We start from the raw sequence: 26,258 nt of genomic DNA, 5'->3' as shown, positions 1-26,258 counted from the left end.
CAAGAGCGGCCACACTTACGCTCATCCACTTTTATAGCAACTCACTGTGGCCCTTAATGGGCTGCCGTGTCAGGCTGAGAAGGAAAGTGGGCTCAGTCATACTCACAGCGAGGGGTTTTATAATTAGTTTGTAGGAAAACGGAAAGAAAGGGACAATTAAGGATGCACAATGAATGCCCTATGTTTGGCCAATTAGTTAGACTGTTTTCACTAATTTTGGGGTCAAACAGTGTTGGACCACAAAGAGGGAGGTTAGTTACTTTGTTTACAGCTGGACTCGGGGTGATAGGCTAAGTAGAGTGTGCGTACAAGTGAGGCTGTGGCCCTCCAAGTGCAGTGAATGAGTGAGAAATCTCTGTACTTGTTCTCAGGCTGTGCTGCACTCTATTGGAGGGATGGAGGCATTGCATTAATCCGCGAGGCACAAAAACAGATGTGCTCCAGTAGAATTGTCCTTGCTTTGGGAATCTTCAACTCCTCCATCCCAACATGGCAATGTTGCATACGAGCCTCTCTTCAACCCCCTGGAAGTTTTACAATCTGTAGATATGGCTCATTACAGCTATTAAGACTCGCCACACGCAGTTGTAATAAAACACAAAGCCACATCACTTAAAGACAAAGGATATGAAAATAAAAGTTTTACAAACATTTTGCATCCATCCCAAACTGAACATGTTTATTCGTAAACTGATAAAATATAGTACATTTGTATAAAAATGTAGAAAATTGTACACAAAATATAACACTTGACTTTTTGTCTATTATAGTTAACGCTACTATTATAGCTTTTTGTTGCTAAAGGTGATATTCTTTTGCCAGCAAAAAAGTCTGATTGAAGGATGACAGTTATCAAAAAACACACAGAAAGAAGGCAACATCCATGAAGTTCATTAATATAAAAAAGATACTTTTATACAAAACATCTCATACATTCTAAAGAACAGCACTATCAATCAATGTTCATGCCCTTGTTGCTGGTGTTAGTGTTGTGGTAACATTGGCTATTTGTGCATTTTTTTTCTCAGTCATTTTAAATTGAATTGTCTTTGGTAGGTTGTGTACTTTTTTTCCAAATTCAAGACCCAGAAATGTTAATCCATATTAATGCTTAGTAACACTTTGAAGCTACACATGACTATAATATTCTGAATGGTCACATAAAAATAGCTTCAACAACAATACTTTCATGTGGCCTCGTGGGATTAGCTGTGCTCAGATGTGTTCTTGAATGACTATTAAAAAATACTGTGGTAACCTTTTGTCATCATCAAAATGAGGTTCATATGAATAGTCTAAAGAGACGGAGACCTTCCCACACAGTGCTGTAGTCAGTGCAATGCCACAGTGTAAAATTAATTCCACTACTGAGAGCTACAGCTTACTTCAAGATGATGCAGCTCAACAGTCGCACAATAGTACCTCAGTGTACCCATACAATACGGATTTTACTACAGTGGTAGCCATTGATAAAATTCCCTCCTGAATTAGGAGGTAATGCAGAATTTTCCAAATAATTCCTCTTTGAATGTACCTCAGTTCCCCAAATATAAGCTACTATTATTGGTCTGTTAACAGCTACATAACAGCTGACTCGGGTCTTATTCAAAATGGCCGTCATCCTCAGCTGAGTCATAGATAAGTCATAGGTCAGGTTAATGTTGAGTGAAGGCATCATCAATGAAATGTTATACACATAGCATGGAGGGGATTGTTGCACACATAAAAAGTTTGCGCTTTTCTCATTACGCCCCGTGCATATAGCTTAGACAGAGCGAGACAAGGCACTTTCTACATTTCTGTTTTCATAAATCACAAAAAATAATTACACAGCTGCTTTAGGAACACTTACAGTAAACATGTGGAGTGCAAACTCTCTGTCTGGAAAGGCCACTACACCATGATTCGAACACCAAAGAGTCAGAGGCCTGAGTGTCTGTGTGTGTATGTGCATGTGTGTGTCTGTGTGTGTATGCGTGCATGCTGTGTGGGAATACTGATATGCCACTAGTATAGAGTGTGCTGTTCCCTGACAAGAAGAAATCCCTAGCAATACAGGTTAATATTAAGTAGCACTGAGACATTGTTATTTTTCAGTCACTAAAAGCACTCTTCAGTCTTCACTCGGCTCTTCGCACAACTATCTCATTAACTCCCGGCCTTCAGAATCCAAGCAGTCCATCGTGAGACAGTAGAGGAATTCTTCACTGTCCACATTGTCATATACACAGCATATATAAATGTATATAAAACTTATTTACATGTATCCTTCTCTGCTCCACTGTTGCCACAGCCCTACGTGTCTGGAATGCCTGTTTGGAAAATGTTCAGTATCAAATTCATATCAGGCATACGGTTCTGTGTCTTACAGTAGGCACAGAAAAATACCAAGTACCAAGGCAGTGAGGAAACAATACAGCGAGGGAGGTTGATCAGGCACCTTTGGTTTTAAGGTTTTGGGCAGGGATTCTTACATTTTGTGAGCCTGGACCAAATGAGAAACTTAGTCTCAACCCACAACCCAGACTTATTAAAACATATTATTACTCTTGCCATGTGGGGATCCAGCAGCAATAGGCCCACAACCGGTTTTGGACCCTGGTTCATAGTTTAAGAAACCAGAGTTAGGGTTTAGTTAAGAAGGCTTAGGGGAGTGTATAAAAGCAGCCCAGGCTAATGATGCATATACACTTTCCGTTCCTTCCAGAAGTTCAGTTGTCCATCCTACCTGACCCAGACTTGTATGTAATGTACAAGGGACGATCAAAATAAGCAATAGAACCTAGAGATTTTGAGCACCAGCTGGGCGGATCTGGTTTGGCTGCCATTTCCATATCATTCAAAATCTGGTTAGTGAGGACAATTTTGCACTAGCCCAAACAGAAAAATACTAGCCTCTGGCTATTGGGCTACGAATATTTCCATCTGTGATCTCAATTAAAACATTAAGAACTGGCCTAGACCTTGAGCATTAGTCTGATAAACAAAAACAGTCAGGGAGGCTTCTTCTAAGACAGTGTGTTTAGGTATTTGTTCTCCCCAGCCAGCGAGGTAAGCATGGACGTCATGTCACCTACAGCCATGTTGGACAGGCCAGAGCCTGGGGCAAGAGTGACAGAGGTCTGGGGGGTGGTGAGACGAGATGAGGTCTGGGAGGAAGACCCCGGCTGCCCCTGGAGGGGATTGTTGACCGGGCTGAAGGACGAAGGCTCAGCATCATCGATGATGGAGGTGAAGTCTATGTGAGCATTGTCCAGATCCAGGTTCTCCAGGGCATTGGAGATGGGGCCAGATTCAGGGTAGGGAGCCAGGGAGCCAGGCTTAGTGCTGCCCGTTGGGTCCAGGTTGGACCCCATACTATGCTGCTGGTTCAGACAAGGGCCACTCTGGGGGTCCATGTGTTTCTCCATATCCATGTGGATCTGACCTGAGTAGTACAGGTTGTTGTTATTGGAAGGGGAGAACATCTCGTTTTGAGGGTGCTGCGGATGCTGGACTGGGGGCAGTCGGACCCCTCGTCTGGGGCTGGAGGTGGAGTGAACCGGGCTGAGGTGAGGTGGGCTGCCCAGGTAGCCCCCGCCTGACTGCTGCGACAGGCTGTTCTGGCGACTGAGAGGTTTACGTCCCTGAGGAGGCCTGGGGACCACCATCTCCTGGCCATAGCATGAGCCTTGGAGACCTGTCAGCTGCTGGTCTTTAGGCGGCACAGAGCTGGGCCCTCGGCTGTGGGCCTGGGGGCTCATCACCAGGTTCTGATTGGGGTAGGAAGGATAGGGCTGGTTGGAGTAAAGGTTCTGGTTTTGGTGCTGTGGACTGTGCTGCATCATTGCCGTCTGGCCACTCATGTCCATGTTGTCAGAAAGAGGAGGAGGTTTTACTCCACTCTGCTGCTGCTGTTGCTGTTCTTGCTGCTGCTCCCACATCAGCGCCTGCTGGGACTGCACATAGTTCCTCACCATCATCTCCTTTACTTGCATCATGGGTGTCTGGGACCTCCGCCCGTCAGCGAGTGCAGAGCCAGTGCAGCCCAGGCTCAGGCCCCCTCCACTGGGAAAGGAGTTCTGGTTCTGCCCTTGGGGATCCATCTGACCATGGAAGTCACAGCTGGGATTGTTGGAGCTCCTCATCATAACCTGGCCTGTCTGTTGTGGGTAACCCTGAGTCTGCTGGGGGAGCGGCCGCTGTTGTTGATGCTGGAGCTTAGCACTTTGACAGGCATCTCCACCTCCCATCCCAGGATGGAACTGCTGCTCAGGTTTGATGGTGAGTTTATGGGTTCCATCTGGACTGTTATAGAGGCCTGTCTGATTGTTAAAGTGGGCCTGTGTCTGTTGGGGCTGCATACTGCGGTCCGAGTACTGCATCCCTCCCTGGTTCTGAAGAGCATGGCTGGAAGTTTGGACCTGGCTGTGGGTCTCACCCCAGGGACCTGTCCCACCTCCAGCCTCACCACCCTGGCCTAGGCTGGGGTAATGGGGGCCCGAGGGACTCAGCTGGCAGGTGCTCATACTGTACTCAGCCTGTTGGAGAAGAGTATTAGACATGCCCTCTGGATGAATAGGCCCTGCCTGGCCCATCTGACTTCCACCACCCCTCGAGCTGACATCCCCTCGCTGGTTCTGGTAGTGCCCCTGCATGTAGCCTTGGTCTGGGCAGCCCAGAGTGTCATGGCTTGGGGACAGTTGGTTGGACGGAGGTCCTCCGCCTCCTCCTCCTAGGGGGTGGTGCTGCTGCTGGTATCCCATAAAGCCTCTCTCTCCAGGGGGCATCATCATGGAATGATCCCTGGCATCCGCAGAGCCATGGTGGGGCTCCATAGCCATAGCCTCCATCATAACGTTCTCCGTGATACTAGGTGGTCGAGGGGAGTACATGTGGCGGGCAATGTTGGCGTCAGAGCCGCAGTGTTGCAGCGCATTCCTCCGGCCCATCATGGCGACATTATTAAGGCTGTTGAAGCGCTGGACCTTAGGGAGGGCTTGTGGATCTCCTGCTGATCGAACTGGGTCACTGGCTCGCCTGTTGTTGTTACCTGGAGCCTGGTGAGGGTAGATAACACCAGTGCCATACTCTGTGTTGGCACTGTGCCTTCGTAGGCCACCTTGCTGAAGAAAGGGAGGCAGAGGCTGCCCCTGGTACTCGCTCAGAAAACCTCCTCTTCTGCCTGGGGTAACTGGCTGCTCCATATTGGGTAATGGAGTAGGGGGTGGGCCGCCAGTTGCTGCAGCATATTTGGCCTTTAGGCTGTATTGCTGGGCAGGGGTTAGAGTAGGCAGACCTGGCAACCCTCCTCCTCCAGGACAGGGAGCTCCTCTGCGATTGGTCTCAGGAGAGAGGGGGTCACCCCCGCCCTGGTCTGGACCTAGGAGGTGACACCCTCCTCCTCCTGTTCCTCCCATCTGGGAAACCTCACTAGAGCGTCGACTGGATAGGTAAGGAGACACCATGGAGGACCGACGGCTCACTGTGTAGGCGGAGCTTAGGCTGCTGGTGCCGCTTCCTCTCCTGTCATTGGTGGAGCAGGCCATAGAAGTACCACCTCCTACGTCGTGATTGGATAGCTCCATAACACGTCGATTAGAGAGGAGTGGAGAAGGTGCACACATCCCTATCATCTCCCCTGAACCTGGAGACAGATAAGATGAAAATATAACAGATAAGGAAACAGTTTATTTTGATTTATATATCCCATAATATATTTTATTTTATAGAATTAGAATGTCCCAGAGAACTCATCCCTGAATCCTAGAGCAGTCATCTACATAATTTATGTTTTAGTGATGCAATTCATACTAGAAACATATTCTATTATGTGCAAAAAGGACCTCTACATGAATTAGTATAAACCAAGACTATGCCCACAAATGCATCATTGTGATTATAAGAGTTGTTACATCATGACATCACCCAAAACCTACCAGGAAGTGCAGGTAGCTTGTTACTGGCACAGCGGCCAGGAGGAGTGGGCCTGCGGATTTGCTTCAGCTTGTCAATCTTGAGGTTCTCCAGCCTCTTCAGAGCCTGGGCCGACATGCCCAGTGTTCCTCCGACACTCACTGCCTCCCCTCCTCCTCCACCTCCACCTGCTACTCCATCCTCCAGTGCCGTGAGATCCTCCAGACTGCCTGCTGCGTTCAGGTTCATCTCCACCCCACTGTCATTGTTGTTGGCGCTCCCCAGTGGAGAACGCTCACTACTGCAGGAGGACTGACCACCAGGGCTTGGCTGGGATTTCTGAGAGGAGTGAAGGAGGGAGAGAGAGAGAGAGGCAGACAGACACAGACAGAGGGAAAGACAGAGAGAGACAATGAGGCCACATATACAATATAAGATGATAAATAGGCAGTAGAGAACAGAACAGAGATTGTCAATGGACATATAATACAGCCTCAAAAGATAATTTGGCTGGCATACCAGGCGATCAAATTAATATCACATTGATAGGTTTGAAAGAACAACTACTGTTTTTATGTGATAATCAGAGGGTTTTTTGGACTGAGTGTATTGTAGGAAGAACCAAGTGAAACTGGAGCACAGGGTTTGGCTCTGTGGTAATCACCACAGAAACAGCAGCAAAATGTCACCACAGTCATGCTAACTGAATCAGACATGGTTCATATGGACAACCACAACATACTGTATTTTACATTTCCTGGTCAAAAGACCACAAATCAAAATAAGGTTTTGTTTTGCTGCTCTTTGTGTGACAATTAAAGAAAACATTGCATTGCAGTCTTACTTGGTTCTTATCCTTTAATTTAAAAGGACCTTGCAGCACTTGAGTAAAATTGTTCAAATATAATTTTTTATGAATCGTTAATCACTAACCAGAGCAGTCTCAGGAGCCAGTAGTTTGCAGTCCTCCCTGCGTGTCTCCTCTTTTTCCAGCAGCAGTTCAGAGTTTTGGCCACCAGGGGTCATAGCTGAGCCAGGTGGCCGAGGGCCGGTGTCTCCACGATGCTTCTTGGTGATGTGTGCTTCAGGGCCGTGGACCGTCTTCACATGTTTTCGCAGGGAGCTGGGGTCTGTGTACCGCTTAGTGCAGCCTGGGATCTTACACACGTAGGGTTTCTGTAAAAGGGCAGAGAGTCAGTCAATACACAGTATCTTGTTCATGTGTAGACTTGTATATCAAATGTATTTCACTGTACATTGCCTCCCTCATCTAGCAAGTATTTCATCATTCTTGGAACAACACAACTACTGAAAATAGTTTGGATGTGTTAAAATACACGCCGTGTCTTTTCTCGGTTGCTAAAACTTGACATTATGGACACACAACATTTTTGCAGAACTCTGATGATGTAAAAATTTCTACAAGTCTCCTCTGTTACCAGATTTAATCAAGATACAGGCCTTTTATCCATTAATGCATGGTCTGTTACCCCTTAAAGAATAAATGAGGTTTTCTGCAAAAACATTGTTACAAATGTATGAAGCCAAGACAAAAACTCAATTCAACCATCAGGCTATTGTTCACATTTAGATGAGTATAAAACATGACTTTCAGTGGTGTCAGTACCTCATTGGAGTGAGTGCGGTTCTGGTGCTTGGCCCGGTCTGAAGCATTGGAGAAGGCCTTGTTGCAGCCTTCATGTTCACACACATATGGTTTCTCTCCAGTGTGGGAGCGCAAGTGGGTCTTCAAATTCTCCAGGCGAGAGTAGGCCTTGTTACAGCCTTCAAACTAAAACATACACATACATAATGGTTTTACAATACGCAAGTTGTAATACAGATTAAACCTTGTCTTTAGTTCAAACCAATCTATGCATTCAGAATTTAAAATCCTTGCTTTGGAACTTACTTTGTAAAAACAGAAATAGCCAATCTATGAAAGCCTTGCAGAGTCCCACAGTCCAACTGTGTTTAAACTACAACCACATTCAGTGTTGTCACATGAAAACTTTTTAAACTTTGATTTTCATTTCGTTTTTTCCTTGCATTAATGATGTGAGAAAGTTTCATGACTTCTGAAATGCCATCAGACCCATTCTTAACTAGTTTCATATTGAAACTAGAATAGAGGCTTTATTACATTCTTCAAAGGAAAAAAAGGAAAAACAAAGAGGGTCTACAACTCTGCTCAGTGAAATAAATTACCAAGGTATGATAGTATCAGTATAAAGGCCAGCCCCCTCGTAGAGGTCACCTTGACCTGCCACCTGGTAATGAAGCTACTTTATTACCTCCCTTTTTATTATGTTTTTTTAAAGCAACATGTTAAGGTCAGCCTTTCATGAAAACTGAACATATCAGGGAATACAGTGCATAACCTGGTTGTAAAATAAAAATATATATATATATCCTCCTTTTGTATAGGCCTCACTAAATACAAAGCACTTCACAGTTGGAGCTCTTGACTAATTCATTATTGACTTCATAATATTCCATGGCATGTTATGGACACACAGGATGATACATTTGACAATGGAAATGGTGGCTGTCATGCTTTTGGTAATTTACTGCTTGCGAGTATAAAAATCGAGATTAAAGAGGGAGAGAGAAACAGAAGTAGAGATAGACACAAAGACAGAGACAGAGACGAAGAAGCACTCACAGTGCACTTGTGTGGCTTCTCTCCTGTGTGCCTGCGCATATGAACCACCAGCATGTACTGGGCTTTGAAAGGCCTCTGTTCCCGAGAGCACTCCTGCCAGTGGCACACAAACTCCTTCTTTTCTCCGTGGATGTGCTCGTTGTTGATGTGCTGTGGACCAGATAGGCAGATAGAGAGATACATTCATGATCAGTGGGATATACTGCACATTCTTCCTTGGTTGCTCAAATACATCAAGTAGAATCAGAAAATGTAAGCTTGGAGTCGGTTAAACCCACTTTAATCTATCTATCTATTTATCTATCTCTTACATGAACTAGCTGGTCTTGTGTGTCGAACTCCTTGTTGCAGCTCTCCCAGTGGCAGTTGGTTTCGTAGATGGCCTCTGGTTCAGGCTTCCCGTCCTCCTTGTCCAGGTCATCTCTGCCGTCCAGAAGACCCAGGAGAGGGTCCTGGTGGTGGAGAGCAGAAAGTCAAATCAGGTTGAGTTTAAGAGAAGAGTATACAAATAAATGTGAAATGTTCATCTGTGCATTAATCTTAAAGTTAAAGATAATCACAACCAGAATCATTATTTGCAATTTAGACGTTCAAAGAAACTGATAGATCCGATGAAACAGTTCAACAATAATACATTTTGAAGACCTAGAAGGTTGAAACTAGGGTTAGACACTGTGACATTAGACACTGACATAGATTTTTATCATCCTCTCCATACAAGAGTTCTTTGATTTCTGGAAAAGCTCAGCCTTACCGCACACTTATTAACACCCACATGAGTATTTGAGTTTCACATGAGGAGCAAAACTTAAATTTAAATGTGTTTCACCTAGTGAGGGTGAAAACCACTTGTGTGTTGTGAGAACATGATTCTTCCTGTACCTGCGTGCCGGTGGAGGACGGACTGGCCACGTCTCCTTCTGACCTCTCCTCCAGGCTCTTCACATTAATGCCATCCATCACACCTCCAAGCCCTGGCTCCGTCTTCAGCTAGACCAACAAGTCACATCATGATTTCTGTACTCAATAACTCAGTGATGACATTCATTTTGCTCCTTCTCCCTCTTCTTAAATCTGTTTCTCACTCGCACACACATTCACACACATACAATTAACACAGACTTCCATACTCGCTATCTTTCCCCTGCATCTCGCCCAAGCTTCCTGTCCATCTCCCCCAGCTGTTAGTAGCAGCAAGTGAACTGACACTAAAACGGCCCTGGCTGCTCTGTGTGAAGTGTGTGAGGCAACGGTCTTACGTGTCCGTGCTTGGGTGGAGCGTGGAGCCGGGGATTGTGGGGCGGCAGGCGGGGAGCTTGGCAGGGTGTGTGTCCGCCCAGAGGCGTCCCCCCGCCTCCTCCATACATGGAACCCTGCGGCCGCGACTGGTAGTTCATAGAGCTGGAATAGCCCAGGGACGGACTGGGGAGCAACAGAGGACACAACAGTGTTACAATCCTGGGAGAACGGAGGCTGTTGGAACTGGTGAAATATTCAACATTCATTAACATTAATCATTAATCATGTTTCCTCTCACATTGTCTCTTAAAACTGCCTAAATCTCCCTGTTTGCCTGAAATTGGCTTTTCAGTGATGTTCAGGCTGTTTTGGGTCTTATACCATTTACTGTGGGCGTGGGTAGCAGTAAGCTCGGTTGTGGCTCCTTCCTGAATTTCCCCATGGGGATTAATAAAGTGCTATCTTATCTTAAAAATATGGTTGAATTTCAGTATTGTCTGTTTTTTTTAATTGCAGATTGCCTGCGTTCACCAGCTGCTCAGCCTCATTTGAAAGTAGACAGCTCAGCAAGGTGAGTTGGAGCAGAAATGTGACCAAGTGAGGGGGAAGAGGGTGGGACTAACAATGCACATCTTGCCTCAAGATAAAATGTTGCATATTGTAGCTTTAAGGCTATTGTCACAAGGGGGAATCCATCCCCATTTATTTCTCCCTAAAATCACTTAAGGATTACATAATTGGAATATTAGCCAGATCACTTTGAATCAAAAATTTGAATACTAGACCTGTGACCTATAGAGAAAGGAGATAATAGATATAGATACTGATATTTCTACTGACTTGAATCTGCATTATTTGAGCCAAGACTAGAAAGGAGAAATATCCGACCTCATGGCGCCTACGGAGAGATGGCCGTAAGAGCTGGCCCCGTTGGGGTTGCAGCGAGAGTTGACGAAGGCCACCAGAGAGTTGGGTGAGGTCCGGATGACCGTCTGCAGGTCTACACTGGCGTCAGACAGAGGAGAGATGGACAGAGCCCTCTTTTTACTGAGCTTCAGCATGGAACGAGGTGTGGAGAACCTTGAGCCTAAAGGGAACAGAGGAAACCAAGAGCAAAGAAGGTTAGCTTTGATGGTAAGGCTGATGCTTAAACTGATCTTGACAAAACTGTACTTTCTTCCTTTCTTTCATTCTTCCTTTCTTTTTTTCTTACCTTACTATATCTTACAGTAATACAGGCTGATTTTTGAGTAGAAATCAGCTCACAGAAAATCGTCCAATGACAACACTGCTATTTAAAGAACACCTAAAATAGTGCACACCACTTTCACACCAGACAGTGAGTGTTTCCTTACCATCCCCTGAGCCGATCTGATCAGAGCCAGGCTGGCCCTGGCAGAAGCTGTGATGAGAGGACATCATGTTGCTCTGGTTACAGTAGGGGGCACCATTGCCACCTGTTACACACCAGGAACAGACAGAAAGACCATCAGCCAGTTAACAATTATGTCATTTGAAGGTTTAGGTACAGCTGTAAGAAGTCTATAAAGTCTATATAGCATCTGTAAAGTCTAGGCTTACTCTAACAGAAAGTGAGATAGCATAATCTTTTGGAGTCGCATTTCACTGTCCTGATGAGTTGAGGGGTTTGTAAGTCTTTCTTTTTTTAAAGGAAATGAGCAAAAATAGTGAGAGCCAGTGGGGTATAGTTTGACACAAAGGGATTGTTACCCCATGCATCACCATCGACACAAGTAGTTTATTTTAAGTTGTTAATCTCACTCCACACTTGGATCGTCTGCATGTGTAAAATGTCACAGTACACAGAGTACACATCTAGCATAACTGGCTATATACATTTTTAATTACAGTAAAAGCCACAGAGACAGCTGTAAGGCTGAGAAGAGCACAGTAAGTAGGGAAAGCAAAGGAGACAAGGCTCAGGCAGGATTCAGTCCTACACCAGCAAACTAACCTCAGTTCACCATTCATATTATGAGATATTTAATATATAAGTGCATAAGTTTGCTGAACATCCACATTCATTTTCAGCAATTCTATAGTATAGTCTGTATAGTGAGAGACACTTTTACACCTGCGCTGCCCAATCCAACCAGTCCTCTATTGTTGTTGCTCCTGATGATTTCCACTAGAGAAAGAGTTTCTGTCTCTTTCTCAAATGCAAATTAGTAGCAGCTGTAAGATTTAGGAGATGTAAGAGATACACTGACTCACCCTCTGTGGACGGCATGCCCCGGTGGCCCATCATACTGTGTGGCGGTGGGGCCTGAGGGGGCCTCATGTATTGATCCAAGCAGGGGCCAAGCCCCTGTCCCGGTCCGGGTCCAGGAGTCATACTAGGGGTCATGGGATTGTACATGGCTCGGCAGTCCTGGGGGGGGCCGTTGTGGAGCGGGCCGCGGAGCGAGGACACATCACTGTAGGGGGACCGGCCTGACGGGGCTAGGCTGGAAATATCAAGAGATGCATCGTAAATGACAAGAAAGATTTCTTAATTAAAGTGCAATATAGCCACTGCAAAAAAATGAGATTTGTGAGAACAATAGAAAACAAAGAATATGGGAGAATTTCTTATTTTTGCCGTTTCATAAATGTCACAGCAACAGAGAAGACTCTGAAACTGTTTTAAGTTTTAACAAAATTGGTGTTAAATTAAGTTGGGACAGGTTCCATCGGGGAAAAGTATTCCAAGTATTCAAGTTGACTTGGACACCACTTCTCCACTCTTGATCTGTTGTGATGTCTCCTACTCACCACTAGATGGTGCATAGCCCTTATTCTGGGGCATGATGTGGAAATTTACTCATCTGGGTTTTCCCCTACTAAACTAGAGAAGGGAAGCCTCATTGGAACTTTCCAGTCTTCTCATGAATTTCAATGTGTTCTCTGACCTTTCCTCTGTCTCACTGGCTAGTTCAAAACCTCTCTCTCCAGTTCTCTCCCTCTCTCTCTCTCTCTCTCTCTCTCTCTCTCTGTTTCTCTCTGTCTCTCCTCTCCTGTGGGGTAGACTTCATTCATCTATCCACCTTCTAAGTCTTCCTTTCAGTTCTCTAATTCTTTCACCACGACGTGTATTCCACACAGGAGCTTAATCTGTCCGCTCTAATCCACTGTGCTGGTTCCCCCCGACTTTACCTCCCTCCCACTCTCACTCCTTTCTCCCTGTCTATCTTTCTCTTCTCCCATTCATCCCTCCAGTTCTACCTCTCTCTGTCTCTCTCTCTCTACCCCCTCTGTTTTTTCTGTCTCTTACTATCTCCTCTTCTTTCCCCTCCTCCTCCTCTCCCTTTCTCTGTCCTACCCGCCTACCTTTCTCTCTCTCTCTCTCTCTCTCTCTCTCTCTCTCTCTCTCTCTCTCTCTCTCTCTCTGGGTAACCTGAGCGGGGCGCGGGGCAGTCATGCAGAGCGCAGCGGGGCCTGGTCAGCCTGTAATTAGCAGCTGTCAGAGAGAGAGAGAGGCCGAGTCCACCCGCAACCTGGGTGGCATTAGGAGGGGAGGGTTAGAGGAGGAGGAGAAGGTGGAGAGGGGGAGGAGTGAGGGGCTGAGCTAGAGGCTATATCCACAACAATTGCAGCAAGACCTGGGCTTTTGCACCCTCAGACTATCTGTGAATGTGACTAGAAAAGGAGCTAAGTTTGAGCCTCTAAGTCTTGTAACAGCTATGCTCTGTAGAGAGTGACTGCAGTGATTTCTGGCTGTTGATTTTGAAAAAAAAATGCCAAAAGGGTGAGACAGGTAGAGAGGTTGTGGTTGTAATGCAGAGAGAGAAGCACGCAAGATATGACTCTATCTTGTGTAAAATAGTTGAATTTACCAAGATGGATAGAGGTTAAAATCCAGCTGCAGAGTAATGATTGAGGAAGTGGTGCATGAAGCTGTGGTCTTACCCTCTGGAGGGCTGGTTGGGTGAGGACTCATAGTGATACAGCCCCTGGTGTGGCTGCATGTCCACTGGCATTGGAGCTCCGAGATTGTTTGGCCGTCTGCTCCCTTACACCCTAGACAAGACACACAGAGACAAGAAAAAGGTTAGGGTGAGGACAGGAAAACCAAACAAACCCAACCCAAACCAACCAAACTAAACCCAACCAAACCCAACCCAACCCAACCAAACTAAATCAAAAATGCTCCCTTGTGCCCTGGAAAAGAGAGACATATAGACAAGAACAATTGTGGTCAGGAAAACGAGTAGCTAGGATGTTAATAACAGACCAAACCAAGCCAAGCCAAGGCAAATAGTTCAATGGCCAAATAAGCTCCTTCTAACCTGCTTGACACGTACTCCTTTTGGAGGAGATATACAGAAACAAGAACAACCAAGGTTAGGACCATTTAGGTACAGATCGACCATTAAGAGTTTATGTATTTTAACACAAAAGAAAAATACTAATAGCTGGTGTTTGCAGGGGAATTGAAGGAAAAGTGTTGATAAACTGAATGTGATTTAAAGCTCAGTGGTGCTGTGGTTAACGTGTTAACCTGAGACAGAATTGGGGGGTGGCTGCACTTTAACAGCCTACTTTGAGAGCCCTCGAAAGCCTTTTGGAGGACAGTGTGCAATAGCAACTGTAGTGAATTCAGAGCAGAAAGAATCTGGAGCAATCAAATCATGCGTGTCTGTGCATTGTTCTGAAATCAAAATGAATCAACACCACATAATCAGTGTGTGGGCTATGTGGTCATCCCGTGTGGCGAGGATGGAAAAGTACAATCCATTAACAAACAACACAGGTTGAATCCTTCTGCGGCCACCCATAGATAGAAATGTAAGCATCTTCATTTCTATTTGTATAAATGCGTCAGCTACGTGGCATCTGTTACTATCATGAACATTATGGGCTGCCGCAGAGCATAGACACTGACTGAAACATAAAATTGCAACATAAGGTTCTCCTAACGACAAATTGATTCAGTGTGGGGATTTGACATGGAGTATCTGCACAATACGATAACTTTCTTGGCAGTAACATGTCATTATCCTGCAGAAATCATGTATTTCCATAGACATGGCTTGTTTTAATACTGTAACACAGAAAATGGTTAATAACCCTGGAACATGGACAGAATGTGGTTTATTTATCATTTTTATGTAAGACTTTGTACTGAGAGGCATATAAGAAAAGAGACACCCTGAAAATTGGCACCTTAAAGGGCCAATAAGTAAGATATTTATTGCCCCATAGCCGATAGAGGTTACTTAATACCCATTTAAAAAAGGACCACCCTAATTATTATTATTTTGTTTATTTTTTATGTCATGCCTCTGCCTCCCAAAATATACAGTATGTCCACGGTCCTGTTTAAATCCTCATGCAGGGGTGATTCGTCACAGTCTCATATTTTTTTAAATCAGATGGTGATGGTTAAATCCCATTGCCCGGATGCCACCAGAGGTGACTGTATAGGTTACGCGGCCTTGCGCAAGCCAGGTCATATGACGGTGTTGATGTGCCCTGACATGCTCCCGCAGATTAGACAAGACCCTGTGACACAAACAATGGGCTTGGCTGTAATCTCTCTTCTCTAAACAAAACCCATGCACCTCACACACTGCCGACAGACACCAAAAACCTGCCGCGCCTCCTCTTCCTGGAAAGTAGCAATCAACAGGCTCGAGGGATGATACAGCAGAAAATAAAATCTGGGTTTTGCCTTGAACCTTACAGGACTGAATTAGATAAATAGAAAAGGGATGTTAGCAACAACATAAAATAAAAAAAACAGCAAGGAGAATGGTGCAGCGTTTTGTGTGGAATAAGTATTGAGTAGGTATCTCTCAGCATGTGCAAGGTAATTCTAGCTGAAAGATCTTGCGAGGGAGCACCTGCTCATTACATTCAACCACATCACTGCAGGTACTGATAGTTGTAACTGTGGGCTGTTACATGATTAGAGAGGTAATTAGGACAAAAAATTACCGTACATGCTGATGTGACAGCAACCACAAAAGTAATTTTGTGTTCATACATACAAGTATTGATCTCTTGTAAAAAAAAACCCACATATTTGTATCATAGTTAACTAAGAAGTTGTTCATACAGCAACATCTCACAGAATACATTTTGTTAACATAGAATAGATCCTCCTTTTGATCTTAAATATGTGTGAATGTGTCTTTATTCCTGTTTTTTTCTTTCCTTTGCATGTACTCTGTAACTCTTTTTTAAAAAACAAATTTATAAATTAATAAATGAAGCTTACGAGTCTGCGCCTGACTTCCTAGCATTGCATTCATTCGTTCAGTGCCATGCATGTGGAATCAAAATCTCACATTGCTACTGTTCATGTGACAAGTGTTCAGATCCAAACTAGGAAAGCTGCTGTCTAGTGCAGATGAAAGCACTGTGGTCTGAGCGCAACAGGTTGCCAGGACTGTTATGTAGTAGCACAAGTGTTAAAAGGGCAGTAGGGACCTTTTTAAGCCCACAAGCCACCAGGGGGATTTGGTATTCGAAGATGGCGGGCGGCTAAATGACGTGGGCGGTCTGGGGTAATTGCGCATATTCAGCACGGGGCTCAGATGTGTGCATGATAATTAGCCGGAAGTGCTAAATAGAGATCTCGCTGGGCACATCAGCTGTCCAGAACTAATAAATACCAGGAGGGGGGTCCCCAGACAGCACACACACACACACACACACACACACACACACACACCTGTCAGTCTCGCCAGGGGGTAGTACGAGAATCCAGTGGCCACCAAGTCCACAGAGAATGTGTGTGTGTGTGTGTGTGTTTGTGAAAGAGCGAGTGTGCAAGTGTGAATATAGAAGTAGTATGCGTAAGCCCAGTGGCAGGTGTGTATGAGAGTGTGCAGGCGAGGGAGTTTGGGAGACAAGTGTGTTTGCATTGGAGCGTGTGTGTGTGTGTGTGTGTGTGTAGTGTGTGTATGTGTGTGTGTTAGAGAGAGTGTGTGTTTGACATGATAAATGGCAGTGTATCTCAGAATAAGAGTGAATAATGTATGAGACCACCTGCGCATAAGCAAGTTAGAATTTTATGAAAAATGTGTTTGCGAGCGATTCTCCAGGGACAGAGAGAGAGAGAGAGATAGAGAGAGAGAGAGAGAGAGAGAGAGAGAGAGAGAGAGAGAGAGAGCACGTCTGTGTGCTACTGAGGTACCTGTATGTTTGTGAATACACTCACTTGTGATATTGTATGATTCGTTTGCATAGCACATAGCCTGTGCTGTTATCCAGTGACTTACAATAAGTGCAACTGTAGAATAAGTCAACAGCATAAGTGTTTACACTCTGCGTGTGAAGCATGTACTGTATGTATGTACAGTTTGTATGTATGAATCTATGTATGTATGTATGTATGTATGTATGTATGCATCCATGTGTGCACGGTGCTGACACAGGTGTCGTGGTATCCTGCTCTCTCCTGCTATTTTAGGTCAATATTTTGTGAGAAACGCTGAGGGAGAGGGAGTGACTTAACTCCCCAGTGTAATTTTGTGGTGCTGGGTTTGAGAGGGATGGGGCAGCAGCATATTAAAAACCCCAAGGCCATAAATCAAACGGCTAACTAAACAAGTCTGCTCTGCTGCGGCACGGTGAGCTGGGTAGGAACCAAGGAGCTGAGGATGAGGACGGGACGTCCTGCCACTCTCTACACCCAAAAATTCCCCATTCAAACACTTCAAGCTCACTACCTCTGCACCACCACCGACCCCATACAAATAACCCAAACTCAACTGACATACATCACCAACCTGAGTCCTCCTCACCAGCATCAACCCTATACAGGAATGTGATCAAGTCAATTCAAAAAAGCAGGAAATAATGTTGTGTATGCAGGAAAACAGTAATATCCATTGGAAATACACAGGACTAGTGTGTAATAATGGAATCCTGCAAAAAATTAAAAAAAAACCCTGAGAGAAAGAAAAAAATACCTGAGACATCACATCTTTGCTGTACGAATATCCCATAATGACCTCTTCAACATCGCCAACCCAGGGATACTTAAAGATGACTAGCTGATTCATCATGATCTAGGAATCCTTTCAGTTAATCCAAAAAGCACTTTTTGGTTTGTGAGCTATGCTGGTCAATGTGGCTGCAAACCACTTCTTGGAAATATCAGAATTAAATGCTTTGATAGATAATTATTTACTGAAACAGTTTTGAATGTACTGCATGTGATCAGAGAGACGTTTTTTAGACACGGCACTAATACATAAAATAAAATCAAAATCTCAAAAACCAAAACAGTGAGGAAAATGGATTAAAGGGACTTTCAGTTCATGATAAATAACACAGGCTTTGTGAAAACTTGACAATCCTGTTAGGAATTTTCATGATTTTTTGGTCCAGTAGGTTTTGGTTACTATCTCCCGTACTTGCCATTTCCATTAGACCCAATTCAATTGGCTGGGAGGACTTTTTTTGAACAAGCCCAGGCTAAGAAGTACTGGTTGTGGTCTGGTAGGCTTATAAAAGTTCCATCCCTGCATACTTACTCCAAACCAACACATCCTACAACCAATAAAGGAAATATGGGTTTGTATGGGTCTTCTCTGTAATTGACTGCTGCTCACTCATTGACTGTCAGAAACCCAACCACTGCAGAATCCAGCCAGTCAACAAATCACTAGCCAACTCCAACAGAGCAGATTTGGCCCCGGGTCTTACAGGGAATCAAACATCACGTAATAGTAAACCCAGAAAACTGAGTAAGGAGATGTTGTGGCTTACAAGGTGTCAGCAAGGGCTACTCTGCACCAATACTAAAGATGCCACCAATCATAATCTGCCAATAGAGCTTCTAAATAGATCATTGGTGATCGGTCAATCGCTTTCAACTGCCTGATCACCTTACAGGCCTACATATGTTTTTTATGCTCATGCTCATACTTTTTTCTGTTTTTATTGTTTAAAAAGAGAATGGGGCCATCTGTTCTTTGCTGTATTTAATTTCAGAATCGCCGGGAGCAAGGCACAGAGAGCATGCTTATTTTAGGAGTGACTTTAAATTGTCTGATTATTGTATTTATTCACTATTTTCAACTGTCAATAAACAGGAATAGCTCGCATATATTCATTTCTGACACCGTGTTATGAATTTCATAGCCTATGTGAGTAATTTCATGTATTGGACAGAAGGCATAATGAAATAAATTTTTTGTATTGAGGCAGCATAACCTAATGCGTTTTTGTAACGCCAGTGAGAGGTGAGTGAACACCTCAGTCATCAAGCACACACAGTATCTAATAACACACACTATTACTGTAACTATGGATAGGATACAAATTTTATTCACACATCGTTAGCCAAGAAATGTCATGCAGGCATGTAAATAATCTGATAAACAGAATGCTATATTGAAAGTTTACTATTTATGCTTGTTGTGCACTTTTACATGATCATACTGTAACAAAATTGGTAATCAGAATCAGAATTTTCTGTAATAACCTATGGTATTTGTCCCACTCAATTCAACTCAGTTAGTTTGCATTTGTAGTACACAATGAGAAACACTGGTTTTGTTTTGTATGATTTAACCATTGGCATTCCCATAGTGCTCCAGTCCTCCTCCCACTGAGGAAGTCTCCAGAGAGGACAGACATTTCCACAGGTCACTGGTTCTGTTAGACAAAAGGCCTGATGCAGCCCCGCTCCGCTCCCTCTCCACTCTGCTTCTACTCTCTTCTACTCTTGGGTGTAACACTAAACTACGGCTCTCACATGCCCCCTCCCCACGTAAAAAGGCCATTTAATGACAGACCCTGTGTTCTTAACCTCATTTCTCTTCTACTCTGAGGTGGGAATGTGAATGTATATGTTTGTTTCTTTGTGTGTGTGTGTGTGTGTGTGTGTGTGTGTATGTGTGTGTGTGTGTTGGCTAATCTATCTATTGACTTAGACAAGACGCACACACACACACACACATAAAACAGCGTACATAAAACTCCAACACATCTTTGGAACAAGTTGTGCAGTATAAACACCCATCTGAAAGTATTTTGTTCCTGTCTCTCTCCCCCACCCTCTCCCTCGTTCCCTCCCTCTCCTCTCTCTCTCTCTCCTTCTGTCGATCTCTATCTCTCTCTCCCTTTCACTCTTTCTCCCGCACCCTCTCCCTCATTCCCTCTCTCATTCTCGCTTTCCACTGCTATCTATCGCTCCCCCCCTCCCTCATTCCCTCTCTCTCTCTCTCTCTCTCTCTCTCTCTGGGCTCATTCCTGCTCCTGCGACCTCTCCCTCGCCCCTCCCCCTCCTGGCGGAGCTGCAGTCGAGGTGGGTGTTCTCTGGCTGTTATGACTTGGGAGACGATAATGGCAGCTATAATGTAGCCAGCCGTTCCTGATGTGGCTGGGCTTGTGGGGGATTCTGTTGTGTTAGGGCCAGAGACGGAGGGAGGGAGGAGCGGGGAGAAGGAGGGAGAAAGAGGGCGGGGCTCGGGCCGAGAGCCAACCACAGCCGAGATTCTACCTCGTTTTCTTTTTCATTTGTGTCTTTTTTTTTCTTTCTCTCTTTCCTCACCCACCGACTTTTTCTAGCCCTGTTGTTTTCCTTCGGTGGTAAACTTTGTTTTTAAATTCTGCCTTTGTTTTTGTAAACCCCCCCCGCCCCAACACAGACCCTCTGCCCCCTCCTCCCCCACCCTCCCCTGTATTTTTTACCCCTTTACCCAGACTCTGTGAATTCCTCACAGCTGCTGTAATGTGATGGGGGCCGATGGTGTGACCACCGAAAGGCCACAAGGCTGGAGACATCACTGTAATGTACAATAAGCCCTACTCACTGACCTACTGCAGGGAGGATTAATGTCACATATCTACTTACGAAAAAGTGATTTTGACCTTTATTTAAACAGGTATTCCCAAAAAGACACTCATTTTCAAGAGAGTTCCAACCAGAGAAGCAGCATTGTGACGAGCAAACAAGTTGCAGACAAATATATGCAGCTTGTATTAAAACAAGGCAGGTATTCTCTGTCTCAAAGAGAAAGGAGAGACATTAATGAAGTCAATCAGTAGAGTTTCTGCCTGCATGGCCACCCAAAAGTCTTAGGAGGCTTTGAGATCCATGCCATGTAACAGAGGCGATTTGATAAAAAATGATGGGAAGTACGAAAAGCCGGAATTTGGAATTCCAAACAGTTCAGAGATGTAGAATAGAATAGAATAGAATAGAAAAGAATAGATATTGAATGTTTGAGGAGGTGGCAGTTGTAAGTTTGTTGATAATGTAAGTTAAAATGTTGGTTCATAAACTGCAAACCCTAAACCCAACCTTCTTAAATCAGGGGTTGGGGACCCAAAATGGGTCATGGTCCTGCTACTGGCTTGTCCTCCCTCACACGATAGAAATACTACTAATGAGCCCGGGTTCAAGGGGGAGACTATACATTTCTCATTTGGCAGCTGGGTTGAAAGAAAGTTGAAGAGCCCCTGCCCTAAACTAATGTTTACCAGGCTAGCACTGTGGTTTAATACAGTCAACACCATAACCCAAGTTTCAACCCCACTGATTCACACCTAACGTATCCCTGTACTGTAAACTGTGGGCTGAGGAAGTAGCGGTGCTGATTTCTCACTGCTGGGGTTCTCACCTTGTCTGAATGGCAGAATGAAACGTTGATCCCTTGTTGCTACACAGCCGGAGTGACTGATGACAGACATCGGGGCACTAGAGGACTTGAGCGCGCCTCTACATCGCTGTACAGTGGAACAAAGAGCGAAACGAACAGAGCAGAGTGGAGCAGAGCGGAGCAAGACAGACCCAACTAGAGTGGAGCAGAAAAGAGCAGAATGGAGCACATTGGGGAGCCCGTGCTGTTTTTTGTTTTTTTTTGAAAGTGTAGGCAAGTTGACAAGGAACATATTCTCATTCAGAGCCATGAGAATTTATGCTGAGGGTAGTAGTTGCAGAGGGAAGGAGGGTTATGCACACATATATCTGGAAACTTGCCCGCACAGCCGTGAAGGGTGTGGAAAAGGGCAAAATACTACACAAATATGAGGACAGGAACAACTTTGAATGCAAAAAGTAACGTCATTTACTCAAGCTGTCTTGTATCCACCTATAACGCATTGCCTTAAGTGTGCATATATTGTACAGTCGTGTTTATGTACACATTTTCATCTGTGCAACTGTTTGACTAAATAGTGTAAAGCTTGACTAAATAGTGTTGTTTTAGCATTAGAGGTGGTTCCCCTCTCCTTGCTTTCGTTTGCTTGTACAACCACAGTTTTGTACTGCTGGCCGCTGAGCAGCTTCAATTTCTAAAGGGCAAGTAGATGATAGTTCAACATTCTCTCTCACCTAGATTCACTCAGCCAGTGCAGGGATTTCAACCAACAACCTTCAGGTCTACCATCAGGAGAGACGTGGTGCTACAGACACACGAGAGAGTCTTTCTCTCCGTTTCCCCCTAACCCTCTATTCCTTCACTCCTCCAGCATTCCCCATTCCCACTTTTCCTCCCTCCTCTCTCTAGGCCACCCACCCGCCATCCTGCACATACCTGTGGTTTCCTGTACCCCGCTCCTCTCTTCTCCTCCCTCTCTCCTTACCTCCAGCCTCTTTTCCACCCTCTCCACCTTCCCCTCTCCTCCCTGTCTACCATGTAGCATCGAACTCCAGTCTCGTCTTCCCTTCTTCCTCTGTGTATCAGCAGCACTGTGTATCAGGTTAGTAATGCGCTAACCACAAATATCCCTTTGAACTCCTTTTAAGGAGGAGAACCGGGGGAAACAGGGGGAGGAAAAAAGAGGGAGGGAGGGATGGATGGAAGGATGGATAGAGCAGATGAGGAGCGGAGAGGTTGATTCACACAGCTGGCTCCCAGCTGTAGACCGAGGCAGCACACACAGAACGACTCCATCTATAAACAACTGGGAGCCCAACCCCCATTTGGAAAAAGAAAAAAAGAAAAGAGCTTTGTCATCGTAAATCCAAAAAAGCACTCGTCTTCACCTTTACCAGCGCTCCTGAACCTTGCCCAACTGCTTGCCCTTCTTTTCCTCTCATCCCTTTTCCAGCTTACTCATATTTTACGTCATTTTCTGTCTGTCCCGGCCTCCCTCTCAGAGTTTTTGTCTCCGTTTCTCTCTCTATCCTCCCATCAAGGCCTTTCACCTATCACCCGTCCACTCAGTCCTGCGTCAGCTCTATAGAGAGCCTAAGTCCCTCCCCTTCCGGTGGACCATCATGGGACCTTATTTCGGAAAAAATATGTACGGTAGTCAACGGCGAGGGACAAATAATTGTTTGGTCCCGTTTGAATTGTGCCATGAATTACACATATGATGTTTTGTCAATTTAAAAGATAATTTTGCAAGTCAAGAAAGTTGCAGTTTGTTGTAAAACTGTTGAAGTATAAGACAGTGAAAATACGTAATTAGAAAGACTACACACCCAAAAGTCGTGTAGTAGTATTATACACAACCTGGAAGGTAGACAGTAAGAACGGATTTAAACTGGTTTAGGATAGTTTTAGTACAGTGGGGGCTAACATTAATGCGATGCCTGTGTGTTTCGTATGTATGTCTTGCAATGTGTAATTCATGGCACAATCCAAACGGGATCAAACAATTTGTCTCTCGCTGTTGACTACCGTACGTATTTTTTCCGAAATAAGGTCCCATGGGGGACAGTGGAAGGGGAGGGACTTAGGCTCTCTATACCCTATAACACACCAGCAGAAGGAAACTGTCCTATGCAAAGAAACTCTCTGGAGCCGGCCGCAGCAAACCACTGAAACAGGGACCAGCACCAGGGAACAAAAACCAAATAATAATCTGTTCGGTTTATAGAGAGACCGCAGTGATTATAAGAAAAATAATAATCCTAACAGTCTTGGGTGGGCAGGCGATATTTATAGCCGGCCTGTTGCTACTTATATTCCATAGCAGTATAACACAGCTGGGAGCGAGGGAGGAGAAGAGGAGGTGGAAAACTTGTGAGGAAAGAGAGACAGAGGAAAGAGAGACAGAGGGGCTCCAGGAGGTGGGGAGGGTGGATACCTAATGCATGTGTGTGTGTGTGAAAGAGAGCAAGAGAGAGAGAGAGAGAGATGGAGAGAGAGAGAAAAAGAAAGAAAGAAAGACAGGGGCAGAGAGGAAGAGACAGTATATGAGCGTGTGTGTTGGTGTGTTTATGTGTGTGTGTGTGTGTGTGTGTGTGTGTGTGTGCAGTCGGTGTGTGGGAGAAACCACGGCGCAGCCCTTCTGAATGACTATGGCAGCAGAACAGGCCTGCAGGCCACCAGACACACACAGTGACCACAGCTCTCAGTGCCTCTCTTTCACTGTTTCTCACACAGAGGAAACAAGGAGAAATATGGCTCAGACAAGACAGGCATCAACACTAAAGGGGCTGGAGCAATCGAGACATGGAGCTGTACACCGTTCTCTCATTTCACGTGGAATTTATTGCCTGCTAACTTTTCAGCGCGGGGCTTTGCTTCCGGATGTGAATGGTCTTTGGCGCGTGCCTGATCACAACAGCATGGGCGGACAGGGCCGTAGATCCTACAGATCTCAAGGCAGGGAGACGTACAGAAAGGCAGACAGACAAATGCAATGATTGGCAGGCAGACAGACGGACATTCAGATAGACCAACAAAAAGGGCAGAAGTTCAGACAGTTCAGCAGAGGCAAGAAGCTTAGAAATACGATGGAGAGGCATTCTGACAGACAGACACCTCGCAAACTCATTGAATAATAGATAGGAAGGACAGAGCATTGTAACCTGGAAACGAAGGGCAATTCAGGGCTTCTCTCCACTAACAGCCATGTTATAAAGCCCAGTTTCTGTCCCCTTCGACTCCTTTTTAAAAAATTGATTAATATATCATATAACTTGATACAGGTCTTGTCATTCAAATATTTCTCTTCATCAGTAGTCAGGTCATCGCATGACCATCAAGAAGAGACTTTGTTTAGGTCCAATGCTAACAGGCCATATAGCCTATTTCGACACATATTTATGACGTCAGCTTCAGCGGCTGCCAGTGTTTTAGAAAGCCGTAACTGGCAAGCATTAACCGACTAGCTTGCATCTGAAAATGCTGAAAAATTGCTGTGTATGCAAATGCAACAAATTCCCACAAAACACCTCTCTTCTGCTTCCCTAAAAATCATTGTGTCACAACGTGCTTTTGTTAGATGGTGTTAGCAAGTTAGCATTTTGGGTGTTATACAAAACTTGCTTCTAAATGGCAGTGAGCAAGTGCTTCATCCAGAGAAAGCTGGACTCACCAACATTTTTCCTTCCTCGTCCTTTTGGTATACTTTGTTATACAGCATCACAGACCGGCCAGGTTGATAAACATGAGCGCTCTGTGTGCAGTTTCTGACGACACCTTACAGGATTTCTGCATATTGAAGCCAAGTAATTGAAAAAGTTGCATCGTACTGCCATTTGGGGCCGCCAACATACAAAGTTGCCCAGTGCAGCTTTAACAAAAAAAGGCAAACCATCGGCGTATTGTAAAAGTAGAGGTCAGATGTAAATGTGGATGGATAGTCAGGCTTAAGGCTCATTTATTAACATGAGCACCATGACTCTGTTAGGGTCCTTGATCAGAAATCCCTCAGACAGCTCTCTCTCTCACCTCCTCTCTCTCTCTCTACTCAGCATGTAAATTGTACTTGAATTTGCCCCAGCAGCTGAACACACATGTTGAGACTTGTCTTCATCAGTTCACAGTTGTACAATGATGGGGGCGCACACGTGTGTGTGTGTGTGTGTGTGTGCGCGCATGTGTGTGCGCATGCACATGATAGGGGTCATTATATTATATGGTGTTATATCATCACTTTCATACTTGTGCTTTCCCTCAATCTGGCTCCTTGCCCTCTTTCCCCATCTCTCCCACTTTATCTCTCCCTCTCTCTCTCTCTCTCTCTCTCTCTCTCTCTCTCCTAAAGTGTCAAACGGGAGCTCAAAGAAATTGTCAGAAATGGAAAATTCAAACTTCAACATGCAAACACAAGCTCTGTTCCTTAGAGAATGTGCTCAAATTTGTCTGAATCCACAAACAGTGATCCATTTCATCAGCGTGCCAAGGGAATTTGGAGGCTCTGCAATAAACTATAAATCAGATGAAAACTGTTGACTGCGCCGATCTGATAACAAATTTGTTCAGACAAAATTATAGAGATGAGAATAGAATACATTCTCCGCTTTTTTTTCCCATTCCACATGCCATTTACTTAAACAAACCTCATCAACTTACAAAGTGAACAAATTACAGAGCAACTATTTGGAGCATGTACACACACACACACACACACACACACAACAAAATGTGCACTTCTCATGTGTGGTCCTCCTTGGAGCTGAGTTCATAACTAATATAGAGCAGGCGTTTAGTTTAATACCCAGATGTTGGTAGGGGCAAGGCATCCGGGCCTGCATTAGCTTTTAATTGGCTGGGATCCCTGAACTGATGTTTGGGGCTTAGCATGTGGCTCGAGG

General features: G+C 44.8%; 1 protein-coding gene across 1 annotated transcript in view; it reads right to left on the bottom strand.

Annotated features, from left to right (window-relative positions):
• Positions 1-688: 688 nt before the first annotated feature.
• gli1 (GLI family zinc finger 1) overlaps positions 689-26,258 on the bottom strand; it is a 49,570-nt gene continuing 24,000 nt past the window's right edge. Inside the window, exons 2-13 of the mRNA XM_071528085.1 lie at positions 13,709-13,819; positions 12,035-12,267; positions 11,155-11,256; positions 10,688-10,886; positions 9,820-9,982; positions 9,443-9,550; positions 8,872-9,012; positions 8,561-8,710; positions 7,523-7,687; positions 6,829-7,071; positions 5,919-6,234; positions 689-5,626 (exon numbers count right to left, since the gene is read on the bottom strand). Of these exons, the coding sequence (XP_071384186.1) occupies positions 3,009-5,626; positions 5,919-6,234; positions 6,829-7,071; positions 7,523-7,687; positions 8,561-8,710; positions 8,872-9,012; positions 9,443-9,550; positions 9,820-9,982; positions 10,688-10,886; positions 11,155-11,256; positions 12,035-12,267; positions 13,709-13,779 (4,509 nt within the window). The 5' untranslated portion in view covers positions 13,780-13,819 and the 3' untranslated portion in view covers positions 689-3,008. The remainder of the gene's footprint in view (positions 5,627-5,918; positions 6,235-6,828; positions 7,072-7,522; positions 7,688-8,560; positions 8,711-8,871; positions 9,013-9,442; positions 9,551-9,819; positions 9,983-10,687; positions 10,887-11,154; positions 11,257-12,034; positions 12,268-13,708; positions 13,820-26,258) is intronic.

The sequence above is a fragment of the Centroberyx affinis genome, unplaced genomic scaffold (assembly GCF_046629955.1).
Source record: "Centroberyx affinis isolate AG114_WGS23_722 - 3 ecotype Tasmania unplaced genomic scaffold, CSIRO-AGI_Caff_v1 ptg001613l_1, whole genome shotgun sequence".
Taxonomy (NCBI): Eukaryota; Metazoa; Chordata; class Actinopteri; order Beryciformes; family Berycidae; genus Centroberyx; species Centroberyx affinis.
This window is presented reverse-complemented; position numbering and strand designations above follow the sequence as displayed.